We start from the raw sequence: 13,819 nt of genomic DNA on the forward strand, positions 1-13,819 counted from the left end.
ATATGGAGATCTCTGTATCTGTCTGTGTCCCTTTTATGGAGATCTCTGTATCAGTCTGTGTCCCTTTTATGCCCATATACGGAGATATCTGTCTATATGCGTCCATATGCCCATATATGGAGATCTCTGTATCAGTCTGTGTCCCTTTTAGCCCATCCCTTTAATGCCCTTATACTCTATCTGCGTCCATTTTATGCCCATATGCCCATATATGGAGATCTCTGTATCAGTCTGTGTTTTTGTTGACTCATGTGGCGTACGTGATGTCAGAGCCTTTTATGAAGTGATGTCACAATGAGTCAGCGATTGCGCCGATTTCCTCCGGAACAGCCTGATGTCAACAATCAGCTCTGCATAAGGAGATTCCGAACGTTTTGCGCCCGTTTCGAAAAACTGGGCGTTGTGTCGGGTCGAGGCCCGGCACTGCACTCCGCGCCGCAGCGGGGAACGCACGTGCCGAATCTGAAGCCGGTGGGACTAACGGTTCTCGAGATACGCGGGGTACATACATACATACATACTCACAGAGATTTCTCGCATTTATTGTAAGATAATTGAAAACAAGAAAAAGACTGTTCACTAAATGCTTAAGGAAAATTCCTTAGACAAACTAAGAACAATATTTATTTAACATTTTGTTTGTGCTCATAAAGTTTTCTAAGTGCTAAAATAATAAAGTGCAGGAGCAAATGTTTAGGTCGTAGGGCCATCGTCAGTTCCTCACCTACTGACCGCTGTGGTGTGACGTGAAAATGATAAGAGACAACGCAAATCACATTACGCATCGCAAGTGACGCAAAATTAAAAAGACATGAAATCACATCACATACCCCTAACCTCCCTAGACCTAACCCTATGTTTGTATGTGATGCAGACCGAAGCTTATTCGCAAATGTGAAACGACGCGACACATCAATCCACATCACATACTGGGCCTAGAGTACGTTCGCATGTGAGACTGGTGTGATGAAGCTTTCCCCGCATATCATATTTGGTGTCATAGCACTGACCGTGGTCCTATGACCTAAACGTTTTCTTAAGGCTTTTCTTTTTCCAAATCATTTTTTTTAACATTATTTCAAAAGACAAATAACATTTGCAGATATTCTCTTCTTTTTTTTACATTTATTTTGAACTACATTCATTTAATGTATTCCATATACAGTATAGAGCCATAGATCACTCCTATGACCCCCTGTGTCGGTGACATTGTGAAATGTAAGTGATATCATCACAGCCATTCTAGGGCTGAACTATCAGACAGTGTCCATACTCTGGAAACCTGTTGAAATGTCGCCCACACTCTCTTCTCCTCCAGAATAGTGTGTTAGTTGACCAGCCACAGTCCATCTTGTAGTTATTAATGTCCGCTGGTTATGGTAGAAATACTGAGTGAAACCCCTGATATAAATGTATTTATTTTCATAAACCCCCCTCCCTCCCAACGCACACTACCCAGCTCGGATTTTAAGCTATGATGATTATCTGTGGGCCAAGAAAGCACCTGTCGATAACAGAGGAGGGGCCCACACACTTGATTTTTAATTAACCTATACTTTTAATTTAAGTAAATTGTCAATGACCACGTGGCACGGTTCCGCCAAGGGCCCCTGGCAACAGCCCCACCGGCCCAATGGTTAATCCAGCCCTGTTGGTGTCCTCCTGTGACTGTGTGCGCTCCAGCCAGCAACCCCATGTGTGTGACTTGACCTTTAGGTGGAAACAGTGCTATATGCATGCCGTGGTTCCTGCTGCTCACAGTGTGCACTCTTGTGACGTTGTTTTAGGCAGAAACAGTTGTCTGATTTTCACTGTAAAATGTCACCCGCCTGTGATTAGTCGTGCACCGCCCGTCCCCGTCCCCACAAATGTATATAGGCCTATATTCCGCCCGTCAAACATGGGTACCCGTCGGGTACCCACGGGGCCCCGACCCGTTGCAGGACTCTGCTTCAAAGTGCGGAAAACAAAGTGTTGGTAGGCCAATCAAAGGTATCTAAAGTTTTATATCTATGGATGTGATCTCATCTCTAAACAGCTGGCAACTTGTGCAAAAAATAAAGTACTGTATATGCTGCCCAATACAATACAATGACCCTCGAGCACCACTAGAGGTCAGTAGACTAGACACCAGACTATATCACCAAATCTCCCAAAATTATGATTTACATTGTTGAGTCAGGCAGAGTTAGTGAGTCCTATTTACTGACACCATCGTCAACAGACACTGGTGTTTAATGGTATTTAATGTAAAATAACAATACAATCGCTAGACTGACTCTCAATAAGAATTCACAAAGGAACCATATTGTGAAGAAGTAAATGAAAAACGTAAAAAAAAAAACGTTAAAATGTGATTATTCTGGGGGTCACAGCCTGAAAAGGTTGAGAACCACTGTTTTAAGCAACCCAAAGTGCTCTTTCCTTCTAACCACAGTCTTAAACCCTATTAGAATCCCTTTTGCCAGCAAAGTGAGGTTGTGTTTTGTGAACCTTTTGACTGATGTTTTCAGGGTTGTAAGGCTGGATTAATATCTTGAACAATATAATGTCCAATCAGACACGACTGGTCATGCTTCACTTGACATCCATCTTTATTTACAATACGAAGGAATCGTTTGACATGGAAAATAAATCTATACGATTTTGACACAATGCATATATATATATATATATATATATATATATATATATATATATATATATATATACATATATATACATATATATACATATATATATATATATATATATATATATATATATATAATACGATAATACAATTTTAAACTGAATTTAACAGGAGAACAAGACACCAGATGACTGAGAGGTAGAAATTAATACTGAGACTGAGTTATAGGGCCCAAGGTGGAGGGGCCTTAATTATTTTATACTTTAAAAATAGCAGATTTACAATAGATCTGCTATATATGAAAAGTCGTTAAAATGTGTGCAGAAGGATTTGAAATATTCAAAGACTTGCACAAATTCTCACAATTTTTCAATAAATAGCAGATCTACAATCTGCTATTTTTCAATAGCTAAAGCACAAAATAATGCGTAATAATAATGCGTTCCCGGTCAAAATAGGTTAAACCTCCTCCCCCTATGAAGAACATTCATGGGGGGCCCGCAGTGAATGCTTGTACCCAGGGCCCAGAATGTGGTGTGACACCCCTGACTTCAGGCAGGAATGTCAGCAGGGAAGTTGTCCTCCTGTCGCGGGTACGAGTCCACCTCCATGGACATGAGGAAGTCTGCAACGATATGACACTCCTACTCTTAGTACTATATTAGGGCTCAATAATAATAATTGATATAGCGCTTTTCTGAGTACCCAAAGATGCTTTACATGGGGGCAAGAGAGAACAAAGAATAAACAACTTTATTAGCTGAAAATCATTTTTTTCCAGTTTTTCCAGTACAAACCACACGATGTATGTATGTATGTATGTATGTATGTATGTATGTATGTATGTATGTATGTATGTATCATATTAAGGTTTAATGAGATGTAAGACCAAATCATATATTCATTTGTAAGTGACACCTCTGCATAAGTAGATATTATTTAGTTAACTAGAACAGATTGCATCTGTGATGAAGTGGAAACCCAGTGCTAACATAAAACGGTGTAATTATCAGTTGGGTGCACATTGCACATTACAGTATCTAACACGCATGTGACGTTATAATATGGTAAATGAATTCAATGGCCGGTAAAATTACCTTCACTGTAATCTAGTTGAGGTCTGGAGGCGATGCAGGCCCATGCCAGGCCTACTAACAGAGCAATGACAAAATTAACCATGATCCATGGCTGTAGAATCTGATGCTCTGAGCCTGGAGGCCTGGAGAGAGAGAGAGAGAGAGAGAGAGAGAGAGAGAGAGAGAGAGAGTATGTCTTTATTGCATACTCATGGTCCAGAGAGAGAGGAATTATGGCAGGAGAGGAGAGGAGAGGAGAGGAGAGGAGAGGAGAGGAGAGGAGAGGAGAGGAGAGGAGAGGAGAGGAGAGGAGAGGAGAGGAGAAGCCTCACCAAAGCGTGTAATTGTCTGTTGGATAAAGGTTGATGCGATCACTGGTCATTTGTTGGCTGAGAGACAGTATGAGAGCCATGAAGTACACTGTGAACACACACACACGCACGCACGCACGCACGCGCGCACACACACACACACACACACACACACACACACACACACACACACACACACACACACACACACACACACACACACACACACACACACACACACACACACACACACACACACACACACACACACTGTATATTAGGCATCCTTTTTTCGCTAGTCCACACTGGTGGCTGGTCACCAGCGCTTTTTTAAACACTTTCAAACTTCTTTTTTTTGTGGCAAGGAATTTACTTTTATTAGATATTTTAGTATTTATTTGTTTGAACGTCATGTGTGGTCAATTCACCATGACCGAGTCAATTTAACCTTTATCGCCACGGGAAAATCTCGATAGTCTGAGGTCCCATTAGTCCGAGTAAGGTTAGGGTTAGCGTCAGAATATTAGCAGTGGTTCCCAACCTTTTCAGGCTGCGACCCTCAAAATAACAACGCCTGCCGTTGCGAGCATGTCGATCAGATCAGCTATTTTCAATATGTCTGCTTCTAATATTTGACAATTTGGCCAATGTCTAATTTGTCATTTTAGAGGTATTAAAAAGTCCTTAAATTGTCACTTTAGAAATGTGCAGATACCCTCTAGTCTATACAATTAAACTCTGTTGTTAGTCTGTTTACTGTTGAGTGAGAAAACAATGTTAACATTTAGTTAAACATCTGGGGACCCCCCAAAATAATTTGGGGACCCACAGGTTGAGAACCACATGGAAACAGCTATGTTTCTATGGCTATGAATTATCCTTCAATGCCGTGGCATACACACGCGATGCTTAGTACTTGAGTACTTTCTACTTTGGTTACCGATACTTTTGTACTTTTACTCGAGTAAATTTGCATGGAAATGCACACGCGCACTACCTCCAACCGGGGAAACTTCCCCCTGTCAGGTGAAAAGAAGCAACTTGGACTCATCAAGCATAGAAGGAAGCATGAGGTCAGTCCGTTGCTCTCCCCAGGTTGGCAGAGGGAGCGTAGCGCCCACGATTACATTAGATAATTGACACCGGGTGAAAAATATTTTTTGCAAAAAATAAATAATAATAATAATAATAATGACTTTTGTCATTTCTAGTTTTCTAAACAATAAGGAATCAAACACTACAGGATTCTGTCCATCACCTGTGATGTCACTTACAGAAGGAGGCGAACGCTGTGGGATGTGTGAAGTCATCTGTGATGTGATGTAATGTGTGATGTCATGTATGATGTGATGTCATGTGTTATGTCGTGTGTGATGTGATGTCATGTGTGATGTCACTTACAGAAGGAGGCGATCGCTGTGGGATCCAACGTGACAAAACCTCGTAGAGCCATGGACGCTCTGGCCAGGTTCACCCTGGAACATGAATAATTATATACTACTAGTACAGTGGTTCTCAACCTTTTCAGGCTGTGACCCCCAAAATAATCATATGTTAACTGGGGACCCCCCACCCTGACGACCACTAAGTGTTGAGGCATTACATTTTGTATAACACGTCATTTTAGAGGTATTAAAACATCCTTAAATTGTCACTTACAGTATGCAGAAATGTGCAGATACCCTCTATACACATTAAGTTAATCATCTGGGGACAACCCAAAACTATTTGGGGACCCTCCCTGGGGTTCCCAACCCACAGGTTGAGAACCACTGTTCTAGTTCACCAGGAACATGAATAATACTAGTCCATATCCGTTCAGGAATATGCACGCACGCACGCACGCACGCGTACCTGTCGAAGGCAGAGACAGTGCTGACAGCCAGCAGCAGGTAGAGCAGTGATTGGCTGGGGTAGGCCAGGGGGTGGTACTGCTGTAGCAGGTTTGGTAGAGTGGTCAGCTGTTCTCCCGCCAACACGTAAACCACGATTACGTTCCACGCCGTTAGGCCGGCCAGGAGGCCATGGCAGAATAGACCAATCACACTACAGTAGACACAGGAAGTCATGGCAGAATAGACCAATCACACTGCAGTATGACACAGGAAGTCATGGCAGAATAGACCAATCACACAGCAGTAGACACAGAATAGACCAAACACACTGCAGTAGGCTATACACAGAATAGACCAATCACACTGCAGTATGACACAGGAAGTCATGGCCAAATAGACCAATCACATTGCGGGACAGAATAGACCAATCACACTGCAGTATGACACAGGAAGTCATGACAGAATAGAGGGTATGCGCATGCTTAAAGTGAGTGGCAAATCGAGTGGCAAAGTGAGTTTAACGTTGTTTGATGCAATCAGATAGGACTTTTCTGTTTGAATGGCTGGGCTGTCAAGGCCAGAAAGTAGTTTTTTGCCACTCAGTAGGCGTTCCCGCATAACTTCCGGGTATGATGATGTGTGCATACCTGTGCATACCATCTATAGACCAATCACACTGCAGTAGACACAGGAAGTCATGACAGATTAGACCAATCACTTTGCAGTAGTAGCCTCGCGTAGCCAGGCTTACTCATCTGCGAAAAGAAAAGCCCGGTGACAATATCAGGCAGAGACCGTTCAACTTCCGCCGTGAGAATTTCACTTCAACGCATGATGTAACTTCTGATAAACACAGCACTTCCGCCACTTCCGCTAGAACCAACCGAAGTCATATTGTGGCCAGGGTGCTGCAGTAGACACAGTCAGGACATAAATTATAGACTGGCTGCCTCTGATGGGGTGTGTGTGTGTGTGTGTGTGTGTGTGTGTGTGTGTGTGTGTACCTGAATGTTCTGTGGACCCTTATGGCTACATCTCTGGTGGTCCACAGCTGTCGGACCTCCATGTAATCCTCTGCCAGGTCTGTGTGTGTGTGCTGCGTGTGGAAGCGCCCTGCACACACACGCACGCACCCACACACACACACACAGTCAGTGCACCACATATCTCTGGACAAACACAACTAAAGACCTTTATTTTATTCTTTGTTTTATTGTATGCTAATGTCATGTAATAAAGTGTTTTATGTGCTTAAAGGACAATGAATGTCGCACATGTTCAACCTATCGTCGTAATAATTAAACAAGGTAATGGAGTATAAAACAAAGTAATGGAGTATTAAACAAGGTATTGGCATATCACTCACTGTTTCTCTCTACAAACACCTTTCCTGTTGGCTGGCTGGGCCCCAGGGGGGCGGAGAACAGGGAATGCTGCGGGATGGGTGATTGGAAGTCGCTGGTGGTGATGTCATCGGACTCCACCCCCAGGTCATTGGAGTATTGTTCCGTCATCGCCTTGGACTTCCTGTCACGTGACGTAAATTACGGCCATAATTGTGGTCAAACACCTCCAACACGCGGTGCCTAGTTTACAGGCAGTCTTTATCTAACTTTATTCATTAATTCACCGAATGTTTGTCCGTCCGTCCGTTGGTTGGAAGACTTACGATTCTGTCCCTATTGGTAGTTGGTACATAACTTGGGCGGCGCTGAGTTGGCTCAAGCGGACTTCACATGACGTTTGGACAAAAAACGTTTTAGAAGTTTTGTAAAAACAATTGTTTTGCAAAAATCTGCCTCCTGGTGGCGCTAACTAGTGGTACAGCAATAAATAGTTTACTAGTAGTAGAAGTTAACTAGCAGTTAACTAGTGTTAACCTGTTGTTGTTAGTTAGTAGTAGTAGTTAATTAAGCAATATTACACGAGAGGGTGTGCAATATCGTCAATATAATCACGCCTGCGGCCTCGTTCCTGTGCCAGCGCAGAAGTGATTATATTGACATATTGCACACCCTCGAGTGTAATATAGCGATTATACAACCGTTGCCCTTAAAAAAAACATGTCAACTTCATTTTATTGTAATTATGATATTCAATAGAAATTTGTAATTTTTTAATGCCACATTTAGCAGTTTTCATGTGGAGTTCAGGGACATAGTAATGTCCCTGAACTCCACATGAAAACTGCTAGCATAGCCGCTAGCATAGTGCTGGGACAGGCAGCCCCGGAAGCTTTTTTTTGCTACCAGTGCAGCTGATTGTTCGATGAAAGCGTTACATAATGCTGGTTATCATCACAGTCACATGATTGTTTCATTAGATTGCTTTGTTGGAACAACCTAGTAGTACAGCACTAGTAGTACAGCACTACAGTAGTGAACTAGTTCATAATGATAAAGCAAAGCTCAAGGGTCAGCCAATTAGGTTCTGGTTCCACCCACCTCCTCTTCTTCTTGGTCTTCCTGGTTGTAATCATGGCGACCGCTTCCTCCCCGTCCGTGATTGGCTCTTCCATGTGTCCGTTAGGTGTGGCTCCACGGTCTGCCTCCTGGTCTGAGACAAGGAAGGTAAACAAGGGAAGAGACGCCAACGTCATTTTCTCTGTCAAGCATTTAGCATCGGCAGATTCCTCGCACTGGGAGGCAAGATGCAGCTGCGGGTTTGATGGAATACATTGTAGTCAACGAGGTCCTGTGGACCAGCTTATTGCGACCGTCAGGTCGCAGTTTAGTATCAAAACCTCCACCGGCCGTCCGTCCGTCCGTCCGTCGGTCACACGTCACACGTCACACCTTTGCCCTGCTCATATCTCCGCATCAGTATGACATCACACTGCTTGGTGTGTGCCGTCAGGGTCATCTGTGTACGGTGTGATGTCATACTGATGTCAGCAGTGTGATGTCATACTGATGTCAGCAGCTATGTCTCTATATATGGAGTTATATGTTGTTCGTGTCCAAATATGGGGCTTGTGAGGTCAGACTTAGTGAGATTCGTCGGTTATCTCCATATATGGAGGGAGAACCAGTTTATGAGCCGATGAGTTGTGTCAGAGTCGAGATCCTGCTTGCATCTAATCTGTCGGTAGATAATGCCGGTCTTATATAAGGGTCATTTGTGTACGGTGTGATGTCATACTGATGTCAGCAGTGTGATGTCATACTGATGTCAGCAGCTATGTCTCTATATATGGAGTTATATGTTGTTCGTGTCCAAATATGGGGCTTGTGAGGTCAGACTTAGTGAGATTCGTCGGTTATCTCCATATATGGAGTGATGTGTTGGTTATCTCCATATCTGGAGATTCAACCTTCAACGATTTTGACATCTTGTTACTAATCTGTCGGTAGATAATGCCGGTCTTATATAAGGGTCGTTTGTGTACGGTGTGATGTCATACTGATGTCAGCAGTGTGACAGGAGATAAGCGACCAACGGTCGCTTATCTCCTGATTAGGGAGTCTTACTGGTATATAATCACTACATACAGTAGAATACTGTGGGCAACTTTGATGATGGGGAGTATAGACATAGAAAGGTAGACGCTTCCTTTGGGTCTGGTGCATATGCATTGGGGGACCAAGGGAATCCGTGTGCATCGCTTCCACGTGCGTCAGACGGACTTTGGTAGGCCAATCAGAGGCAGGTGGGGGCGGGTCTTTACGTACACAGCCTGTAAGAACAGCTGAGCAGTAGCGCAACATCAGGAAATGGATGGATTGTCATGGAAAAGACGCGTTGTGATTGGCCAGTAGTCACTTGACTGGTAGCAACCCCTTGGTTTTTCCTGGAAGTCCGGACTACAATTGTTGCACGTCACTCCAATGGACCGCAGAGGCGAATGAGGCATCTAGCTTTTTATATCTGTGATGGAGAGGGTCACTATATTTTCAGACACACTCCAGAGGGCCACATTGCATATACAGCAAAAAAATTGCAAAAATAGCTAAACTGCTATTTTTTTCTGTCTTTGAATTGGAATCTTGAAAAGTAAAAATTGAATGTATATGTTCTTCTGTTAACTTGATGAACTTAAATACAAATGAGACGTCTAGATTTTATATCTACAGTCCAATGAGGCATCTAGGTTTCTACATCTATGGTCCAATGAGGCTTCTATAGGTTTCTACATCTATGGTCCAATGAGGCATCTAGGTTTCTACATCTATGGTCCAATGAGGCGTTTAGGTTTCTACATCTATGGTCCAATGAGGCGTCTAGGTTTCTACATCTATGGTCCAATGAGGCGTCTAAGTTTCTACATCTATGGTCCAATGAGGCGTCTAGGTTTCTACATCTATGGTCCAATGAGGCGTCTAGGTTTCTACATCTATGGTCCAATGAGGCGTCTAGGTTTCTACATCTATGGTCCAATGAGGCGTCTAGGTTTCTACATCTATGGTCCAATGAGTCGTCTAGGTTTCTACATCTATGGTCCAATGAGGCATCTAGGTTTATGGTACCTTCTTTCTTCTTTTTCTTTCTCTTCTTCTGTGGTGCAGCTTCCTGTGGGGGCGGAGACACAGGCTCCATGCTTTCAGACTGCCTCCTGCTGGTTGTTTCCTCCATCTCCAGCTCCACGTCTCCTGTGGAATAATAATAATAATAACTAGAAATACTGTTCCTACAAAACAATGTGGGCTCGCATGTAACACCATGTATGGGCACAAATATCTACCCTTTGGCTGCACCTCATTGGCTAAGGGCCCTGCCTTTGTACTGTCGGTACAAAGTTTTGAGGAGAACTTGACTGATATATAAACAAGTCAGGAGATAAGCGACCGTAAGGTCAGATGTATACACAAAGAGGCCTGTAAGTGTCCAAAAATGTGTTTTGCAAGAATCGGCCTCATTGGTGGCGCTAGAAGAGGGCGATGTGAGAAATGATGGGTGGACGTTGTGATTTGGCAGCCAAGGGGTGTGTGTGCAAAGTTTGGCATGGATTGGGGCAACAGTGGCGGAGATATGAGTTGGGGAAAAGTGTGACGTGACGGGCAGACTGAATGACAGACTGACAGACAGCCGGTGGAGGTTTTAATAGTAACTGCGACCTAACGGTCGCAGTTACTAAGATAACATACGTGATAACCAGAACTGCACTCTGTCGAGGTGCCAACTTGCGCCTCAAGCTCAAGCAGGCCACACATGGCCTACGTGTGCGCAAGCAGAGCACGCCACAAGGTGTGCGCTGCTGTCCTCATGTCCCTAATATCCTCGCCTGTTAATGAAGACATTACCAACAGCGCTCTCATATACCAAACTCAGGTGACATCATCACCAGAAATGCTGGTCCCTCATTTGCTGTAGGGGGACACCTACATACATACATCCGGGTCTTCAAAAGTCCCAGTCACCTACATACATACCAAACCGAAAACAGTACTTGCGCACTCTGCTTGCGCAAGTAATAATAACTAGACCAGGTCAACCTGGTTGTGCCAGACCCCCTGTCTGTCATCATCATTTATGACATCATGCCTTTTGTAGGCATGTCATCATCATGTCATCATCATATATACCCTTTATATAGAAAAGGGACAGACCGACATTTGCTTATGTAGGCCTACCCATTTCATGGGTCTGGCAATAACTAGAAATACTGTTCCTACGAAACATCATATGACATTATAATTAATCATATAAAGGCTAGAATCGCCACTCGGAAGACAGTTCAACAGAGTAAGAGGTCCGAGATATATATAGTCAAGAGATATATATATATATAATCATATTTAATCATATTTGATTAAATCTACTGAATCTACTTATCTACAACAGAATAGAACCAAATAGAAGGATCAAAGGAATTCATTTATCTACAGCAGAATAGAATCAAGTAGAAGGATCGAAGGTATTGATCTACAGGAGAACAAGATTAAGAAGGAATACCAAAAAAGAAAGCTTATCGGTTTAGAAGGGCCAAAGATAAAGTCCATTGAAAGATTGAATCGAGGTCTATCTTATATAATCAGGATATAAGACTCAAGAGTCCGATCACACTGGGCACAATGCAGTCAGCAGGCCCTGGACCTCCCTTATACATCCACAGGCAGACTCAGGTAAAGAATAGGGAGAATTTGTTGAGATAAGAACTCGTATAGTGACGTGACCACACTAACCGTGGTCACACCTAGGGTGTCGCTAGCGAGCCTGGCTCTTTGGCTGACTGGTAGTTCCGCGCTGCGAGCTTGTAGATCTGCTATTTTAGAAAAATCTTGGAAAGTCTTTGAATATTTCAAATCCTTCTACGTTTTTTGGAAAACCTATGTTTCTCTCAGAACACAAGAAGCTGCCGGCTCAAACCTTTTCATGTGAAAATGATGGCCACGGACCCCATCTCAAAATATGTAATTCCAGGGACCCCCCAGAAGCAAAATTTGAGTTACAAATGTTCGCTTAAAAAATACATACAGTATATTCAAAGACCCCCTTGTGATGACCCTGGTTATAGTTATAGTAAGTTACTGTCCTGTGTCCAGCGTCCGTCCACCACAGATGTCAATAAAGTTTAACTCACCATCCTTCTCTTCTTCATCCTTCCCTTCTTTCACTTCCTTCTTCGATTTCTTCCTCTTGCTTTTAACTATCGGCATGTTGATGTCGATGATATTTCCTCCCAGATAAGACTGTTATCTACAGCATCTGTTGACAGAAAGAAGACTTTTAACTATTGGCATGTTGGTGTCGATGATATTAGTACTGCTGCGGCAAGTCTATGCGGCCCGTCACGGTCATACCAATACAATATTCTTTTCTACTTTCAGTGTGGACAAATAATTCATATTTTTCAGTTTCTCTCTAAACAATCTTTGTCTCGTCTTATACAAGACTTTTTGGTCTTTTTGCTATTTTGTTTGTTCCAAAAAAAGAAACTTCTTAATTTCATCATTAGTCATTCCATGACAATCTTTTTGTTCAATAAGGTTTGGCCTTTTGGATGGAAATGTGTTTTCTGTGTGTTTCCTTACTTTTTAGACATGTAGTGTGTTATGAAATCATTGTCTAAACTGCAAAATACTTAGGCCCGTCATTTTTAGCTTGCAGCCCTGGGATGTTTGGTATTTTGCTGAGTGGCCCCTGAGGCATATTAAGTTGAGTACCCTGCTCTATTCCATTTAGTATAGCACAGAGGTTCTCACACTCTTTTTGTTTTCAAGGACCTCTGAAACCCGGTCCATTTATGTCTATTTGTACAGAGTTACACATCCTGTCTGTGCCGTGCTGCGAGCTTGTAATTCTGCTTGTGAATCTTTTGGCAAATCTTTTTAAAAGCGAACATTTGTAACTCAAATATTTTCTTCTGGGGGGTCCCTGCAACAACATGTTTTGAGATGGGGGTCCATGGCTAAATACATGCAATTTTAGGGGGTCCTTGACATGACAAGTTTTGAGAACCACTGATTTAGAAGAAGGATTTAGAAGACATTTATTGAATCGGGTCAAAAATATTCAAAGACTTGCACAAAATGTTCACGATTTAAAAAAAAATAGCAGACCTACAAGCTCACAGCACGGCACTCTGTGCTGCACTGTGAGCTTGTATATCTTCTATGTTTTAATAGTTTAAAATAATGGTTAGCCTGGTTCAAATCTAAAGTGACACACATTTGAGTTCATGAAGTAAGGAAGAGGCCCAATTTCTTTGAAAAATGGCTGCTGTGCACAGAGCCTGTTATGTTGAAACTAGGAGAATGTGATCCTCGGAGCCAATCAGGACTCATAGCACTGAGCTAATTAACACTGTTACTGAACAAACACTCTATCTATAGCAGTGACTACTGTCACAAAATAGAGCTATTTAACACTGTTACTGAACACACTCTATAGCAATGATACTGTCACAATATAGAGCTATTGAAAACTGTTACTGAACACACTCTAGCAATGATACTGTCACAATATAGAGCTATTTAACACTGTTACTGAACAAACACTCTATAGCAGTGATTACTATCACAATAT

At 42.6% G+C, this 13,819-nt stretch overlaps 1 protein-coding gene across 1 annotated transcript; it reads right to left on the reverse strand.

Annotated features, from left to right (window-relative positions):
- Positions 1–3,183: 3,183 nt before the first annotated feature.
- On the reverse strand, positions 3,184–12,450 carry LOC308307456 (transmembrane protein 237A-like; the record flags this gene model as incomplete). Its single annotated transcript, XM_080752720.1, has 10 exons — positions 3,184–3,257; positions 3,730–3,851; positions 4,041–4,128; positions 5,421–5,494; positions 5,874–6,065; positions 6,859–6,967; positions 7,221–7,381; positions 8,299–8,410; positions 10,321–10,443; positions 12,375–12,450. 10 exons carry the CDS (start codon positions 12,448–12,450, stop codon positions 3,184–3,186), a joined length of 1,131 nt encoding a protein of 376 aa, XP_080608846.1.
- Positions 12,451–13,819: the final 1,369 nt, after the last annotated feature.

Source organism: Nannobrachium achirus (assembly GCF_963921795.1).
Source record: "Nannobrachium achirus genome assembly, chromosome: 22".
Lineage (NCBI taxonomy): Eukaryota > Metazoa > Chordata > Actinopteri > Myctophiformes > Myctophidae > Nannobrachium > Nannobrachium achirus.